The 14767-nt window shown below is 38.9% G+C and overlaps 1 protein-coding gene across 1 annotated transcript in view; it reads right to left on the reverse strand.

Moving 5' to 3' along the window:
- Positions 1-14767, reverse strand: part of SRBD1 (S1 RNA binding domain 1) — a 125439-nt gene that overhangs the window by 49903 nt on the left and 60769 nt on the right. The window contains exon 18 of the mRNA XM_061475325.1: positions 2300-2382. Coding sequence (XP_061331309.1) covers positions 2300-2382 — 83 coding nt within the window. The remainder of the gene's footprint in view (positions 1-2299; positions 2383-14767) is intronic.

A 14767-nucleotide genomic window follows, 5' to 3' on the forward strand; every position in this document is an offset into this window, starting at 1 on the left:
TATTGCGAGCAGCAAATTTAACACACACACACAACCATTTGACTTTCCTTTAGCACTACTGATAGCAGTAGCAGCTCCTGGCCAAGGGGGTCACTCAGCTGAACATACAATGTTCCCATGCCACAGTTCCGTAACAAAAGCTACAGCCTTCAGACGGGCAAGTTCTGCTTCACCAGTATAGTTAATCTCTGAGGAAAAGACTCCCAGAAGAGACAGAAAAATTAATGTCTCTGCCATTGCCTTAAAACTAGAGTAGACCGGGCCCTCTGGGTATCTTAAACTGATGGAAAGTCCATCGAAACTCAGGCTGCTGTGAAAACACTAGCCCCAGCTCCACTCCTCCCGAAGCCATGCATTGCCACCCTTCCTTTAGGCCAACACAAGACATCATATAGCCATTACCAGCACCAGAATAGACTGGGGCACTTGGGCAGGAGAAGAAAAAAAGCAGGACCACCCCTTCAGGGAGCTCGTGCTTTGATCAACATGCAGTGAATATGCAACCATTCCTCAAGGAATCACCACACTTATTGTGCTATAAGGCTTCCACAGTCACTGCCAGCAGCACACAGTCCCAGCCTGCCTCTGCCTAAAGAGGCAGAGATTGAGCGCAGGACTAATCTCTCTCTGTCCTTCAGGAGAAATCCTGGATTTGTCAGATTCTTAAATATCGATTTCAGGGTGTTTAAGGAATAGGTTTATAGTTACAGTGGGCTAAGAAAGCAACCACCTTTGTGAAAAGCCTGGTACATCTTTCATCTAGACTACACATTACATATTTTAACCCAGAAATTAATCAAAAACGCTATAGCAAGCAACTTAGATTATAAATGAAAATGTAATAAAACATTTCAAATTGTCTAGGATAGTATAAAATTCTGTACCTGATATTCTCCTTACCTGAGGGATTATATCAGTTATTATTGGAATAGGTTTTAAAAAATTTTGTTTAAAAAACCCACCTTTTCCTCAATGTGTTGAGATTGTTTTTTTGTGTTAAATACTTTCTTCCTTAAAGCAAGGGCCAACAAGTATTTGTACCATTTTCCATTCTTTTTATCGCTGCTATTGCTACAAATAAAAGCAGTGGGTCTCCACAAGTGAGGAAACCAGCTATGTTTCACAGTGAAGCCCCTCTTTTTGCCAGATGACCACCCCCTGATTTATAGCTGCCATCATTAAAGCACGAAATCTGGACGCATACATTAAACATACAGTATTTGAGCCCTTCAATCTAATTTTCCTCAAAAGCTATGCAACATTCATACTGAAAGATTAATTACATAGGTTAGTTATACCGCTAAGCTTTTCAGTTAGCAAGCAACATGGGTACATTTTATAGTCTGTGGCAACAGAAGTAGGTCTTGCAAAAGTAGTTCTGAGCACTGCCTTAACCAACTAAAATGCAGACCTGGGTTCTTTCAAATAAAACAGGGTATATATACACTTCTTTGAAATTTTTCATAGGACCTTTCTGTAGCAGTAAAGGATTCTAGGCTAAGAACTGCATTCTATCCACTTCTAATTCTCGTGCGCTATCCCAAAAGCACAGATCCAGACGGTTCCATGCCTTCTATTCTGAATTCTGCTCCAGCCTTTCAAATTTACTTAATTACTTACATTCTATAGATTCGAATGCACAGACAAAACACCATGCTGAATTTTTCCTTTTTTTTTTTACTTCTCTATCTGGGGCTTAAGTACATGCACAAATGCTTTCCTGAATCAATGCCAATAAGCCTTAAAATGACTTATGTACCACTTCCCAACACCATTCACTTTGTAAAGACACTTTGAAGGCAGGAGCTACTTCTCAGAAATAACCTACAAAAAAATGTATGAGTGGTCAAACAATTTCCAATTCAGCTTCAGTAAATGAAAAACTTCAAACCAGATGCTTTTTTACATACTTCTAAGAAGGAATGCACCTAATAGTACAAATTAATGGCTTCTAAATGGAGGATCGATATCTCATTGTATTTTACACAAAGAGCTAAAACCCCATTGCTGTAACAATACAAAAAAAGAGAAAGCTTTACAGATCAGGTTACCTGTCTTATTTGATGTTTTTAATAGACTATACGTCTGGCTACAGCTATTTCAGTCTCAATCACAATCGTTAAGAGCAGAGATTAAAAAGAGAGGCAGTTTATGTCTTCTAGTATTTACTACCATTCTATCAACTCCACAAATGTCTTTTTAAAGGACACATAACTAGTTGACAATTATAAAGCAGCATCTTAGTGTTGCTCTGTATCATGATAGATTACTTAAGATTAAATAATACGTATTATCTTACCTGATACATTCCAACTCCTATGTGTTTGGGCTCAATTTTCACTAGTTCAGCTAATGGGTCTTGGACACGTCTAGCTATGGAAACTGAAAAATAGAAGTAGAAAACAACTATGGGTTTTACCTGAAAAATCAGAATCATGTGATTGCTTTAGCTTTTTTTAAAGTCTTCTACACATTTCATGTCTTATTTTCCCTTTTAATTGAATAATTCAAGCAAAGATCTAAGGAGATTGCAAACTGTAATTCTGACATTTAAAAAAGTGTTTTCAGGGTACAGAGATAATAAACCGACTGTGTACACTAAATATTTCCTTTGTATCCTTCTAAAAGTACATGGAACATCTAAAATTAAACTCAGAAATATCCTTGAACCTTAACTTACAGATCTGTAGAAAAAAATAAACATCTTGAAAAAGAATGGAGTAACTGTTCACGGACTTACTTATCTGATACAGCATTTCATCAAGGTATGTATTATATACTTATAGATATTTATCTAATTCAAGGATAAAATTCAGTGTTCACTTGGAAAACGGTTCTTAGAGTTTACCAAACTGGGTACCAAAACACATCAATTTGCTATCATTGCTAGAACCATGTCTAAAAAAATATAAAAGCCATTTCTAACATTTCTGGTGCCATTAAAAGCACATGGAAAGAACACTCGGTCTTCCAAATCCAAATGTTGAATCGAGACTGCATTTTTTAAGCTTATATTTATTAAGAAATCCTTTAATTACTGTAATCTCAGGAAAAAACCAAACCCAACCTTACTTGCAAATGTCAGTTCTCAGCCTTGGTTTAATTCTGCAGATATGGGGCTGCATTCAGTATATGCAACTGTGCTCCCTCCCACATGTATTAAACTAGAGGAGTTCTACTCTACCACTATTACATTTATTAGCTTTTTTCTCCTGACTAAAGATAAAACAGGTAAGCTGGCTTAGCAGCTCTTAGAACACTCATTCCATCTAGTGAAGTAAACACCGATGAAGAACAGGAGTGCCTGGAGATACTTCTCAAAAAGGACCAAATGTCTTTCAAGCAAAGAAACAAAACCAAACAAAAACCCCACCCAAAAAAACCCCAAATCCACACAAAACCAAAGCCCAAACCCACAAAGCAAAAACCCCACAAAAATCAGCAATAAAAAATATTAAAAAAACCCTAAAACAACAACAACAAAACAACAAAAAACCAAAGCCAGGCCTTGTTGCAAAGGCTGCTTTTCTTACCACGTGCACTTGTGCAAGGGTAAGAGAAATGGGGTGGGACAGAAGAAAGCTGTGATCCTCTATAAGCTATCTATCTCCACCATCAGCCCCACAGCTGGCATCAGTCACTTCAAGAAGTATTTCCTAACATTTATTTTACATTTCATTTCCTTTTTAAGCTGATCAAGAGAGGGTTAGAGGAACAACAGACAGGAGTCAGGAGTGATTATAGATAGATAGATATATATGCACGGTGGTTTGGTCAACAATACATAATGTTCAAGTAGGAAAATTGGAAGTATCTCCAGTAGTCAATAGGCGATTTTACGCATTCACATGTATAAAAGTCATGAGCATGATTGTGATTATCTTTTATATATATGATATAAATATAAATTAAATATATATATTTATATAAATATAAATACCTAAGCATGTTTACAGAATCAGTGTTGCTTAGGTTGGACAGACCATTTGAGGACACCATCTTGTCTAACATCCCAGCTGAAACAGGGTCTGCTAGGGTTGCCCAGGATCACAAAGAGTTGGGTTTTGAGTACCTCCATGGACGGAGACTCTACAACCTGCCCAAGCAATCCACTCCAGTGTTTCACCATCCGGATGGTGAGTGTTTTGTTGTGTTTAGATGGAATTTGCTATGTTCCAAACTACACCGATTGCCTCTTGTCCTGAAAGTGGGCACGACTGAGAATACTAAGCCTCTCTCTTCTTCATTCCTCCCATGCCATATTCATACACATTCATGAGATCCCCCTGAGCAGCCTCTTCTCCAGTCTGAACTCACAGTCCTCCTGACTTCTTGTACTAAACGTGCTCCAGGATCATCCTTGATGATCTTTTCCAACCTGGTTGATTCTATGATTTATCAGCTCTGCAGGCTCCCCAGATCACAACTACACAGTTCATCGATGAATTGCAGCATTAGAGATTTCAATTCTAAAGATTTGCACTGCTAAATGCACAGTTAACATGAAGTTCACCGCTCGGTCATGCAAGGCTTTTCATATCCTTTATTATCCATTTCAACATATGCTGACAATGGCAGTTTGGTAGCTAGGCTCAGAAAGCCCTGTGCTGGTGACACCTGATATGGCTGCTTCTCTGATAGAGAAGTTCTCAATTCAAAGGCAATCACATATGCCTTCTTGTCAAGAAAGAAAAGATCACAAAAGGCTAACCAGTGTAAGTACACTGGTTATCAGTTACATGAGTATAGCTTACTGCAGAAATGCTTTCCTGTAACAGTACTTCATATTAATTACATTGAAATACTAGTGGTACCTATCACCCCTCACTTTACAAACAAAAGTGGAACAGAACACCAATGAAAGTATTTATCCAAACCAGAAGACATTTAAAGCAATGCATTGAATGCTTCTATGTCTATGTATAGATTCTATACTTGTCTTTCAGCAAGCTTTCTTTAACTCAGTTTCTTCTAGCTCCACTTAATGGCAAAACACATTTCAAAAGTTCCATCTCAGATAAGCTGAAAGCAAACGTCTCTCCCTGTCCACATCTCCTTTTATTACATCTTTTAAAAATAGGCAACTACACAGACAGATTGATACAGGAATTTTCCAAGCAAAACCTTCTCTTGGGAACCTTCAATTAAAAAGTAAAATTTAGACTCTTCTTGTCATAATAGCTAGGTTGTCAATGCCGTCATATCCCTAGGAGGCTTCCAGCGGAGGCGTAGGACCCGATCCAGCAAAGCACTTCAGCACAGATGCATGTCGGTTTTCCCACCAGAACCAGCAAAACTATTCCCATACATAACGTTATATAGACATTTACGTGCTTTCCTGGATCAGGCCTAATAGTTACACTATCAAAGCGCAAAGATCAGCTAACAGTCCGTTATACAATTTAAGGGATGCGGCTCCTACAGCGAATACCAGCAGGACAGCTGACGTGCAGAATTCCCACTAAAGCTGCAATTTTACTCCAGAACTTTTAATATTCAAAATTAGAGAGCACAATAAGGAAAAGGCAAAAGTTGTCCATATTCTGTCTAGGCACGAATTCAGCCGAGATCAACATTTCTGTGTCTTGTCCAGGCAAACCCACTTTTTCTTTGTTACAGTACTAGCACAATGCAATACATAGATCTTTTCTAGGGGGCAATGAGGCTTTGCTCTGGTGATTTGGTCCATGTGGCTGGACTTTCACAATACAGCAGAATATCGCTCTGCTCGTACCAAGAGGGCGCTGCGGAAGTGCAAGGTATGCTACCATGGACCAGAGACAATAAAACCTGATGGTCTTACATTTTCCCCTTAAAAATTGGATCAATACATTTCAGAAGTTCTTTTCCTTATACGAAACTATTTTACACTGATACAGGTATTGCTTAAAACTACCTGTTTATATGCTTAAAGTACATTTCAGGAATGGCTAGAAACCATGCATTTTTAGAAGACTAACAATGAAACCAGTAACACATTTGCACTTCTAGAGTTATTAAGGCATGCATCACTTTTGCTCAAGCAAATAGAAAACAAATTACATGATGGCATGCAGGGCAAAGACAGAAAAAAACTCAAAAGTAACCAGGAGGGCCAAACATGAAATGCTTGAGATGTCACTCTTAAAACACGGTATCTAAGTAAAACATGAAAAATCTCCCCACTCTATTCAATATTAAACAGGGTATTGCGATCAGGATGACATGACCCTCTTAGAATATCGCAAGAATTCCACACTGGATAGATGCAAAGCTTCAAGTTGTCAATTAAGAAGAAAACATTATTGTAATACTTGGAATGACAGTAACACATTGTGCTGCCATGCACTAAATCCATGTAAAATTTTAAAGCTTGGGGGGACAGGATGGCCTAGGTGGTCTTCTGACTTTAATGCAGACGAACTTCTCCTCCAAATGCAATGAGAAATGAAGGTTACAGAAAGCATATTTCCTGAAATCCTGCCTTGTCATTAGGCCAGTTTCTGCCATTTTGTAAGAGAGCAGATTTAACTGTTTGGTGGCCTCAGTTCACTCCATACTTTGGTTATTTGACAGGACAAGCCCGCCAGATAGGTAAGTACATTTGCCTGTCAGCAATGAAGTGCAATGACAGCATGGTAGGCAAAGAGCCTCCGTAAGAATTGTCTGATCTTCATAAAAAATAAGGAATTACATTAATGTTTTGTTCCATCATGGCTAATGAGCAGATGTGCCCTCATGAACTTGCAAACATACTTAACTACCTGGCTACTCCTGTCTTAAAAAGATCAAATCTCTCTTAATTCCAAACTGACAAATTTAAGACTATTTTCCCCACACATACATGTCACACAACTTTGGTTTTACTAGTACTTTCTATCACAAGTGATATCATTTTTCACAGGGGTTAAAAAGGAGAGTCTCCACTCTGCAACACTGATAATAGCTTTCAGGCTAAATCTTTTCAGACAGAAGATGGAGAAAACTGCTTGCTCTCAACAGTGAAGGGCAAAACCAATATAGCATGCTACCATTTATTTCTCTAGATGGTATATATACAAGGCTCACGTCAGCTGCCAGCCCTAAAAACCCCAGAATTAGTGCTAACTTCTTAATTAGGCTACCTGCCTCCCTTCGGTAACGGAATAAAACTGAAGCATCACCATGGCCCAAATCAGACATGCACACTCTAAAGGGCAGTTAGAAATCTTGTCAACCACATAACTAATGCGCTTTATAAATAGTTTCAAGTATTGTGCCTGCCTCAGGGGCAGCCTGCCAACTTCTGCGTTCAGACAATCACATATTAAATGGTTCCCCTTTTGCATTCCTCTGTGTAAGAGCCACACCATGAAGCAAAAGCCTAATGGCTGTAGATAGGGAAAGAGTGAAAATGAACATACAGAGCTCTGCCAAACGCAGCATGAGAGACTACCAGGAATGATTATGGGTGGAAAAAGGAAAAAAATCTCAATTTCTTTCAGTTACAGTAGCATTCAAATGCTGCTTCGCACTGCAAGCAGAAAAATGGGTTTCGGCCAGAAGTCCTAGACGATGGCATTCCTTCCTTTAAACACTTCGGTCTTTACATAAGGATAAAAACATGTGCCAGTCAATAACTGACAGCTTAGCCACTTCATATGAGTGGGAGCATTTGTTTGTGTTTTGAGACAATGTGAAGCTTCCAGATGTGAAGGCAGTGGATAGCTTTACAAATAACTATATGGCAACCACAAACTATTAGGCTGTGATTAGTTCAACCTCAATTTTGTCATAAATGAGAACATTCGGTATTTTTATTATAAACCCTCAGCATCTCCTTCTTGCTGAGACATGCTGCTATAGCATCCAAGTAACTCATCCCCCTACTATTTTAAACGAACCTTTGCAACTTAAAAGTCTGGGTTGAAACTTCCGTGTCAATGAAATAAAGAAGGAACATATTAAGGTAATCAGAGACTCACACATTCATATGTAATTACTATCAATATATCATACCAGGCTAGATATGGAAACATTACAACCTATTTAAATCCTTTTATAAAGCCTATTATTGTGCTCAAGATCAATTACCCTCCACAAGTATCTGCAATAATGTTTACTCAGTGATCGATTGTTCAGGTTTCCTGAGTCCTGGAAGCTTTCTATCCTGTTGACCTGAATTTCACCCTCCTTGCAAAGGATACAGTGAAACGTACAGTAGTCTTTTCATTAAGCATTCTTTCTCAGTAGGTCAGGATTTGTGACAGAGTTTTGAATCCTCATATATCTTCTTGGTGGGTTTAAAGTATGCAATTTATTTTAAGCAACTGCTCAACAGCTGCATTTCATCCAAAATTCTTCTGTGGCAAGTGAGCAGGTTTTTGTTTTAAAAAGGTTACATTTTAGTTTACTTTTAACTCCATAAAACTGATAATCTGTTATTTGCCTAAGATTAATGAAATAATGAGTGACAATGCTCTATTTATTTACTACAAAATCTTTAGAAGAGATGGCTGGAATACAAAAAGGAACTAAGAAATACATTTAAGGAGAAACCTAACTAACAAGTGAGCATTACAAGGCAGCTTTAAGTCACTTTTTTTTCTAGGAACACTCTCAAAACCATTTTTATAAGTATTAATAATTTCTGTCCCACAGGATAGTAGCAGGGAGTTTTTATCCCAGGTGAGACAGGAGACATCTAATAGTTTAATTGAAGCCTGATGTGATTTTTCTGTCACAAAAATGAGTTAAATGATGGTATAAGTTCAGAAAATAACTAATTAAGTAAATAAAATCTTCCCCCATCTGTTCAGCCTAAAAGGTACATATCATCAGTATGGTTTTCATGTTCAGACCACTGGTACTGGTTTTAACTGCATCACCGTGCCACTGATTACTGATGCTACTAAACGTAAGAAAATTACTTGAAGTTCTGTACTTGCAAGGGTTATTCATTTATATCAACAACAGAAATTAAGCTCTACAAATGACCAGAATGTCCTTTCTTAAGCCTATAGTAGGAAAAGCAGCTTTGGCGAATAACGCATATTGCTGTATTAAAAGCAAACCAAAACTCAAGTTGAAGAGCATCCTTGTACTCTTTTTTTTCCTCTGACTCCAAGCTTCAAAGGAGCAACAAAACCTTCTAAGGAAAATACACAAACACACGATAGCACAGAGTTACATCCAGAGGGAGGGAGGAAAATCGCTTTTGTAACTCTTTAATGCTAAGGGAAACTGGCTTTATCAGAGCAGGGACTATTGCTGTGCTTCTGGAGACTGGTTTTAGACAGAACTGGTGGGGTATTTTCAGTTTGTTCTGAAGTGTAGAAAATGATGCTCTGTAAATAAAAGGCATGTCCATCTGCTGAACTCAGATACATCTGGGATATAAGAAACAGGTATATGAAAGGAAAGCAAACTGAAAGTCACATCTTTCCACAAAGCATGCAAAGAAGTGTAATCACACACAGGTGCGCAGAGAATAATGCTCAGTTCAGACACACACACACACACTACTCTCTTAGCATAGTGCAAGCATACAAAACAGCCAGACAAAAGGAGAACATAATCTCCTGTTCTAATTCTGTAACAAGGCAGAAGACTAAGAGAATGTAAATGGGTCTTGATCTTGCAGTTCACAATAATCAAACTCCTCTACTCCAGCCTACTACTAAACTCCACTGCTTCAGAGGAAATACAGTGCTGATGAGCAGGATGTTAATAATTATACACCACTTCTCACACATGGCCACAAAGTTTGTAAAGATCAGAAAATGTTAGATTCTTGTCCAGCACAGTAAGAAAGTGAAGATGACAAACACCTCCATCACCTGTGTAATAACCCATGTCACTGGTTTTGGGAAATTCAAGCCTGTTTTTCCCTCTCAAAATCCTGATGCAGGCACACATGTCCATGTACAGCTGTGGGAGTCCCAGGCATTTTCAGGCTATCTGCACTTAAAGACTGGGGTTTTTAGTTATCCACAGATACCCTATAAACTCTGTTTAAACTATAGAGCCTGGCCCACACCTTGAAATGAGCTTCTGCTCATTAGTAGGAACTGGGTCCTATGGGGAGAGGAGAAACAAGCCTCTCTTTACCTATTACTGCTGTTCATCCATTCCGTTTCTAACCATTGCATCTTTTCCTTTCCAACTTATTCTCAAATCCTAGAGAACGCAGCAGATGAAAGATGGGATAAAAGTTCATTTTGTACTACTGTAATTGCACACAACCAGATAAACAGGTGGCAAAGTGTTTTAGTGCATAAGAATTCAGCACTTGCTTTCCTTTCTTCTAACTCTTTCTGGAAACTTGTGGTGGAACTTGCACCAATGCTCTAGGATTAGCTGGAGAAGAAAGCTTCTGCTTAAGAGAGCAGTGCGAATGGTTTAACCATAGGACTTCTGTCCAATAAAGTTTCTGCAAAATGACCTTCTCTCCTCAGTAGCCAAGGGGGAATAGTGCTCTTTTAAGAAGATGAAGAAATTAGCTCGAGTAGACATCAAGGCACTATGTCCCACACATCTAATCATCGAATTGGTTTACTTTCCTTAAGATAAAGTCAAAAGAAATTACATTTTTTCTTGTCTCTACCTTCTACTTGCTGGCCAGAATGACAGCTCTGAACTGTACATCTCTAACAGCACCCTCAGGAGCAGAACCCTGTAGCACAACAGTCTCAAAGTCCTAACAAGCCCCCAAAGCCTATAAGGCTTTCTTTGGCCTGGAAAAGTGCAAGTGGTGTGCTGAACTTTGAGTGTTCAATAATGCAATGCGTTCTGCCCTGTGGAGAGGAGACAAGCAGATGGGATTTGACAATGCTAAGGCAAGCTGTGCTGTGTGACCTTTTGCTCTCTCAGATCCTTCTTTATCCTCAGAAATCACCCTTTAGAAGCAACACAGTTTCTATACTGAATCATACCTGCGCGTGCAGTACCACACACATGCTTGGCCATTTAGTATTCCAAATCCTTGCAAAAAAGTAACTTTAAGGAATATTTTATCTACATTTGTTGCTTCCTTAACTGGGCAACACAACTATGAGGTAGGTCTTGTCAGAGAACCCCAGGCTTTTCATGTCTGAAAGGAAAATGGGCATTTCTTGGAGGTGCTGCATTAGAAAAGGCCAAGTATCCTGCTCTTGTTTCAACAGCTGAACACAGAGCTGCAGATTAAAAACCAGACACTTATGATTGCATTAAGGTGTGGAAATAAATTGGAGAGGCTTAGCGAGAGACCTCCTCGAACAAGTAATTACACAAATGTGATGTCTGAAAAGACATAAACCCCTTTCCCACCTTAGCCTGTGTTTAAGGAATTCTACATATTCAGGTTTGTCTGCATTTTTATAAATCAGCTCACTGAAGCACATTGTTTTTAAACAGTGAAAGAGATTGCTTATTTGTTAGAGCAGTCATCTCAAAATGAAAGGTAATTCATCAATTTAATGAAATGAAGGCATTTCTCATTTAATATAACCGAGTGTATATTGAAACCAGGGTAAAATCCCAGCATGAATACTGCCTCATAGCAGTTCTCTGCCATCAGGCCACTGTTTCACCAGAATTCAGCAGTTCCCCCTGGTTCTTGGAGTTATTAAGTGACATTCACTTCATCATGGTATCCACTTCCAGAAGCGGAGAAGCAGCACAACTAAAACAATCCGATGTGAGCACACGCCAAACAATCAGTGCATCCTTTATTCTGCTTGTACTAAGGACAACAACTAAACCACCACTAGCTGACCGTGCCTTAGAAAGTTTCCAGGCATCCAGGAAGGACATAAACCCCAAATTTCTGTGTCAGTCCTTCAGCATGAGTCACATGTGCTTACACTTTCTATATACTTCACCCATCCCTCCACAGTCTTCCCATTTAGCCTAGCTAACCTTGCTCAAGCCAGCAAGCATTTGCAACAGCAAAGAACTGCAGAAGTGGAAAAGCATTACCTTGAGAGAAAAAACAAAGTGCTGCAGTGTCTATGCACTGACACCTGCACAGACTCATTTTATTTCTCACCTTAGAAGCCTAATTTTTATCAGGAATACAGGTTCTACACAACAGAATAAGCCCTCAGGCAAAACTATATAGGACAGGGTGGAGGTACAACAAATAAGGTATCAGCCTTTGGGAAACCATTTAATTCCAGAGTTCACAGGCCCAGTGACAGCAACCAAAACTAAGTCAACACTAATCATCACGGAGTTCATCCATTTAAAGGAGGAATGCTTGTCACCACTGAGTTTAGCTTTTCTTCTTTTACCCATGCAAAGAACATTTACATCAATACAGTCTTCTCAACCACTCTGATAATGAAAGACAACTAATGACAGGGAGAATCACTGGCAAACTTGCAAGGCAAAGTATTGTGCTCAGTGAACTGTTACTTACAACTACTTCAAAAGGGAACTTGCATCCGGGCCTTCCATTAAAAAAGAGGCAGAAGCAAGTCTCAACCACAGAGACCACAAAGTAATCCAGAAGATCTTATGGATGAGTTACCTTGAAAAACTCCTACTTAAAGTCGCCATGAATAAAAGCTAATCAGAGGTTAAATATAAAGTGTTACACTGATAGTAGCTCAGGAAAGAAGAAAAAATAAAATAAAATAAAATAAAATAAAAAATAAAATAAAATAAAACAACCCCCCCAGAAAAACAAAAACCCCAAACAAAACACAAATCACCAAAACAAAACCAGCCAGCCAATTAAATATGAATTTGATAGCTTTAAGAAAACTCCAGCAAATGAAACATTCGACTTCTGCTCTAAGAGGGTGGCCAGATGACACATACCAGGGTAGAAACAGAACTGCAGTCACCCGCCCAGCCTCGCAGCTCCTTCATTACCCTTCCACCAACCCTAGTGCAGGCATTCACAAAGCCTTGAGTGGGCACATCTTTGTAAGCTTCAAAGGTGATCAATTTTTCCAGCTTGCTAAGGACTCTTTTCATGGAGTCCATTCTCCCATACAAAATTTCCCACCCTGTATCTTCAGCTTGTCCTTCAATACAGCTCTTGGGAAGGATAACTCAAGGCACACTCGCGTTCCCTTCTCAGGCTGTAACCCTATCACAAGTTCATCCCAAACTCCCTGTTACTGAACTCCAATGGCCTGTTCTCTAGACAGAGCCCTCCTAATCTGCTGCAGCTGAACTTCTTCAGCCTATCAAGTAGGAAATCCTTTTACTGCTCTGGCCTATAAGCCTCTTATCTCCTAATTCTGCGAGGCTGAGAAATAGCTGTTCTGCTCATTAATCCTACAATGACTGTCAGAAGGGAATGTATACCTTCTCACTCTACTCAAACACAAGTAGAAACACTAGGTTTCATCACATTCTTGACTGTCTACTTAGTCGAGTCCACAAGACTATATAGAAATTGGAGTGGCACTACAGAAGCTTCCGCAATTGCATGAAATATTGAGATTTGCTGCTATAAAAGTTTTAAAGAACCTGTTTCAATGTAAAGACTTGATATTGCTGATATTGCTTAGCGCCAGGAAGAAGGTAGCTATCTCTGGAGGACATTTATGAAGTGGTAGGGACCCTATTATAATTCACTGCTATCTACAGCACAAGAATTGGAAATGAGCTCCTCACTCCCTAGCCCCCCATGTGCAATTTTGGCTAAAAGTGCCATATGGATGACTATAAAGACTTTCCACTATAGTTTATACATACACGATTAGTTTATTACTTACTACAAACTCGTGTCATCTACAGCCTTCAAAAGACAGCTCAAAGGAACAAAATATTAACCAGTTGAGTTCTTGCCTTAATTAATACTTCTAATTAGCATCCCCCAAGAAATGCTAAAGGTTGCTGATTTTCTCCCTGTGTTCTACACTTAGCCAAGGAGAAATTAATAAGCTAATGTTATTTACCAGGATTACTTCTATGTCTTCGTACGAGGTGAAAGCTTCCTACAAACAGTTGCTAAACAGCACCGCAAATGTAACAGAGATCATGTCACAAGATGTGAAACTAAGTTCTCATACAATATTCATTATTGAACAGTTTACATTTATGTACCTGATGGACAAACACAGGCCTACCTGTGCAATTCAAAAAACCCCAAACCCACCTGCAAAGCCTGCGTTGAGAAAAATGTTAAAGTGGCAAACCGCGTTAGGATCACAGATATCTCACGTCAGTTGTACCTTTTATTTTAACTATAAATGTCACACTTCATCATGCAGCTGTCACCTTCCTTTAATGTACTGAACGCTATTGTGTAAGCGCAGAACCTGACATGATGTCGCGCAACAATTAAAACAAAAAGCAAGTCAGCTTTGCACCACGTCACTTCTCTGTTTGCTGCAAAATTACAGGAAAAAATCAAAGGTAGAGAAGTAAAAGCCAGTCAAGAAAAGTTTGCAAAACCCCTCAAACATCAGTTAATGTTTCCCTCTAATGTTACGTCCCATTTTCATATTCAGATTTAAAAAGAAATGTCCACAGCTTTAGAGCATCTAATTACAAATTGACACTAAAGGACCTCAAGAAGTCTAAAGCCTCCACTGTAATAAATATACTTCTAGCTGTCGGTTCCACAACAGCCAACATCCATGGAACTAAGCTATTATTTTTCACTCTCTATCCTCCCCCTTCCAGTTTCTATCCACGCTGTGGTACGGCTACGGCACGTTAAAATTGCTGATGCTTTTCCAGCCAGATGCAACAGCACTTAAGTTATGCCTGAAGCAATTCCTAGTAATAACGCAGAAATTATGAACTCTATTATATAGTATAATTAATACTGAAATTGGTCATGTATTACAAATTTGATTTTCAT

This window comes from Pezoporus flaviventris, unplaced genomic scaffold, assembly GCF_033815535.1.
Source record: "Pezoporus flaviventris isolate CSIRO_AGI_PZ_B2104156 unplaced genomic scaffold, CSIRO_AGI_Pfla_v1 ptg000083l, whole genome shotgun sequence".
Lineage (NCBI taxonomy): Eukaryota > Metazoa > Chordata > Aves > Psittaciformes > Psittacidae > Pezoporus > Pezoporus flaviventris.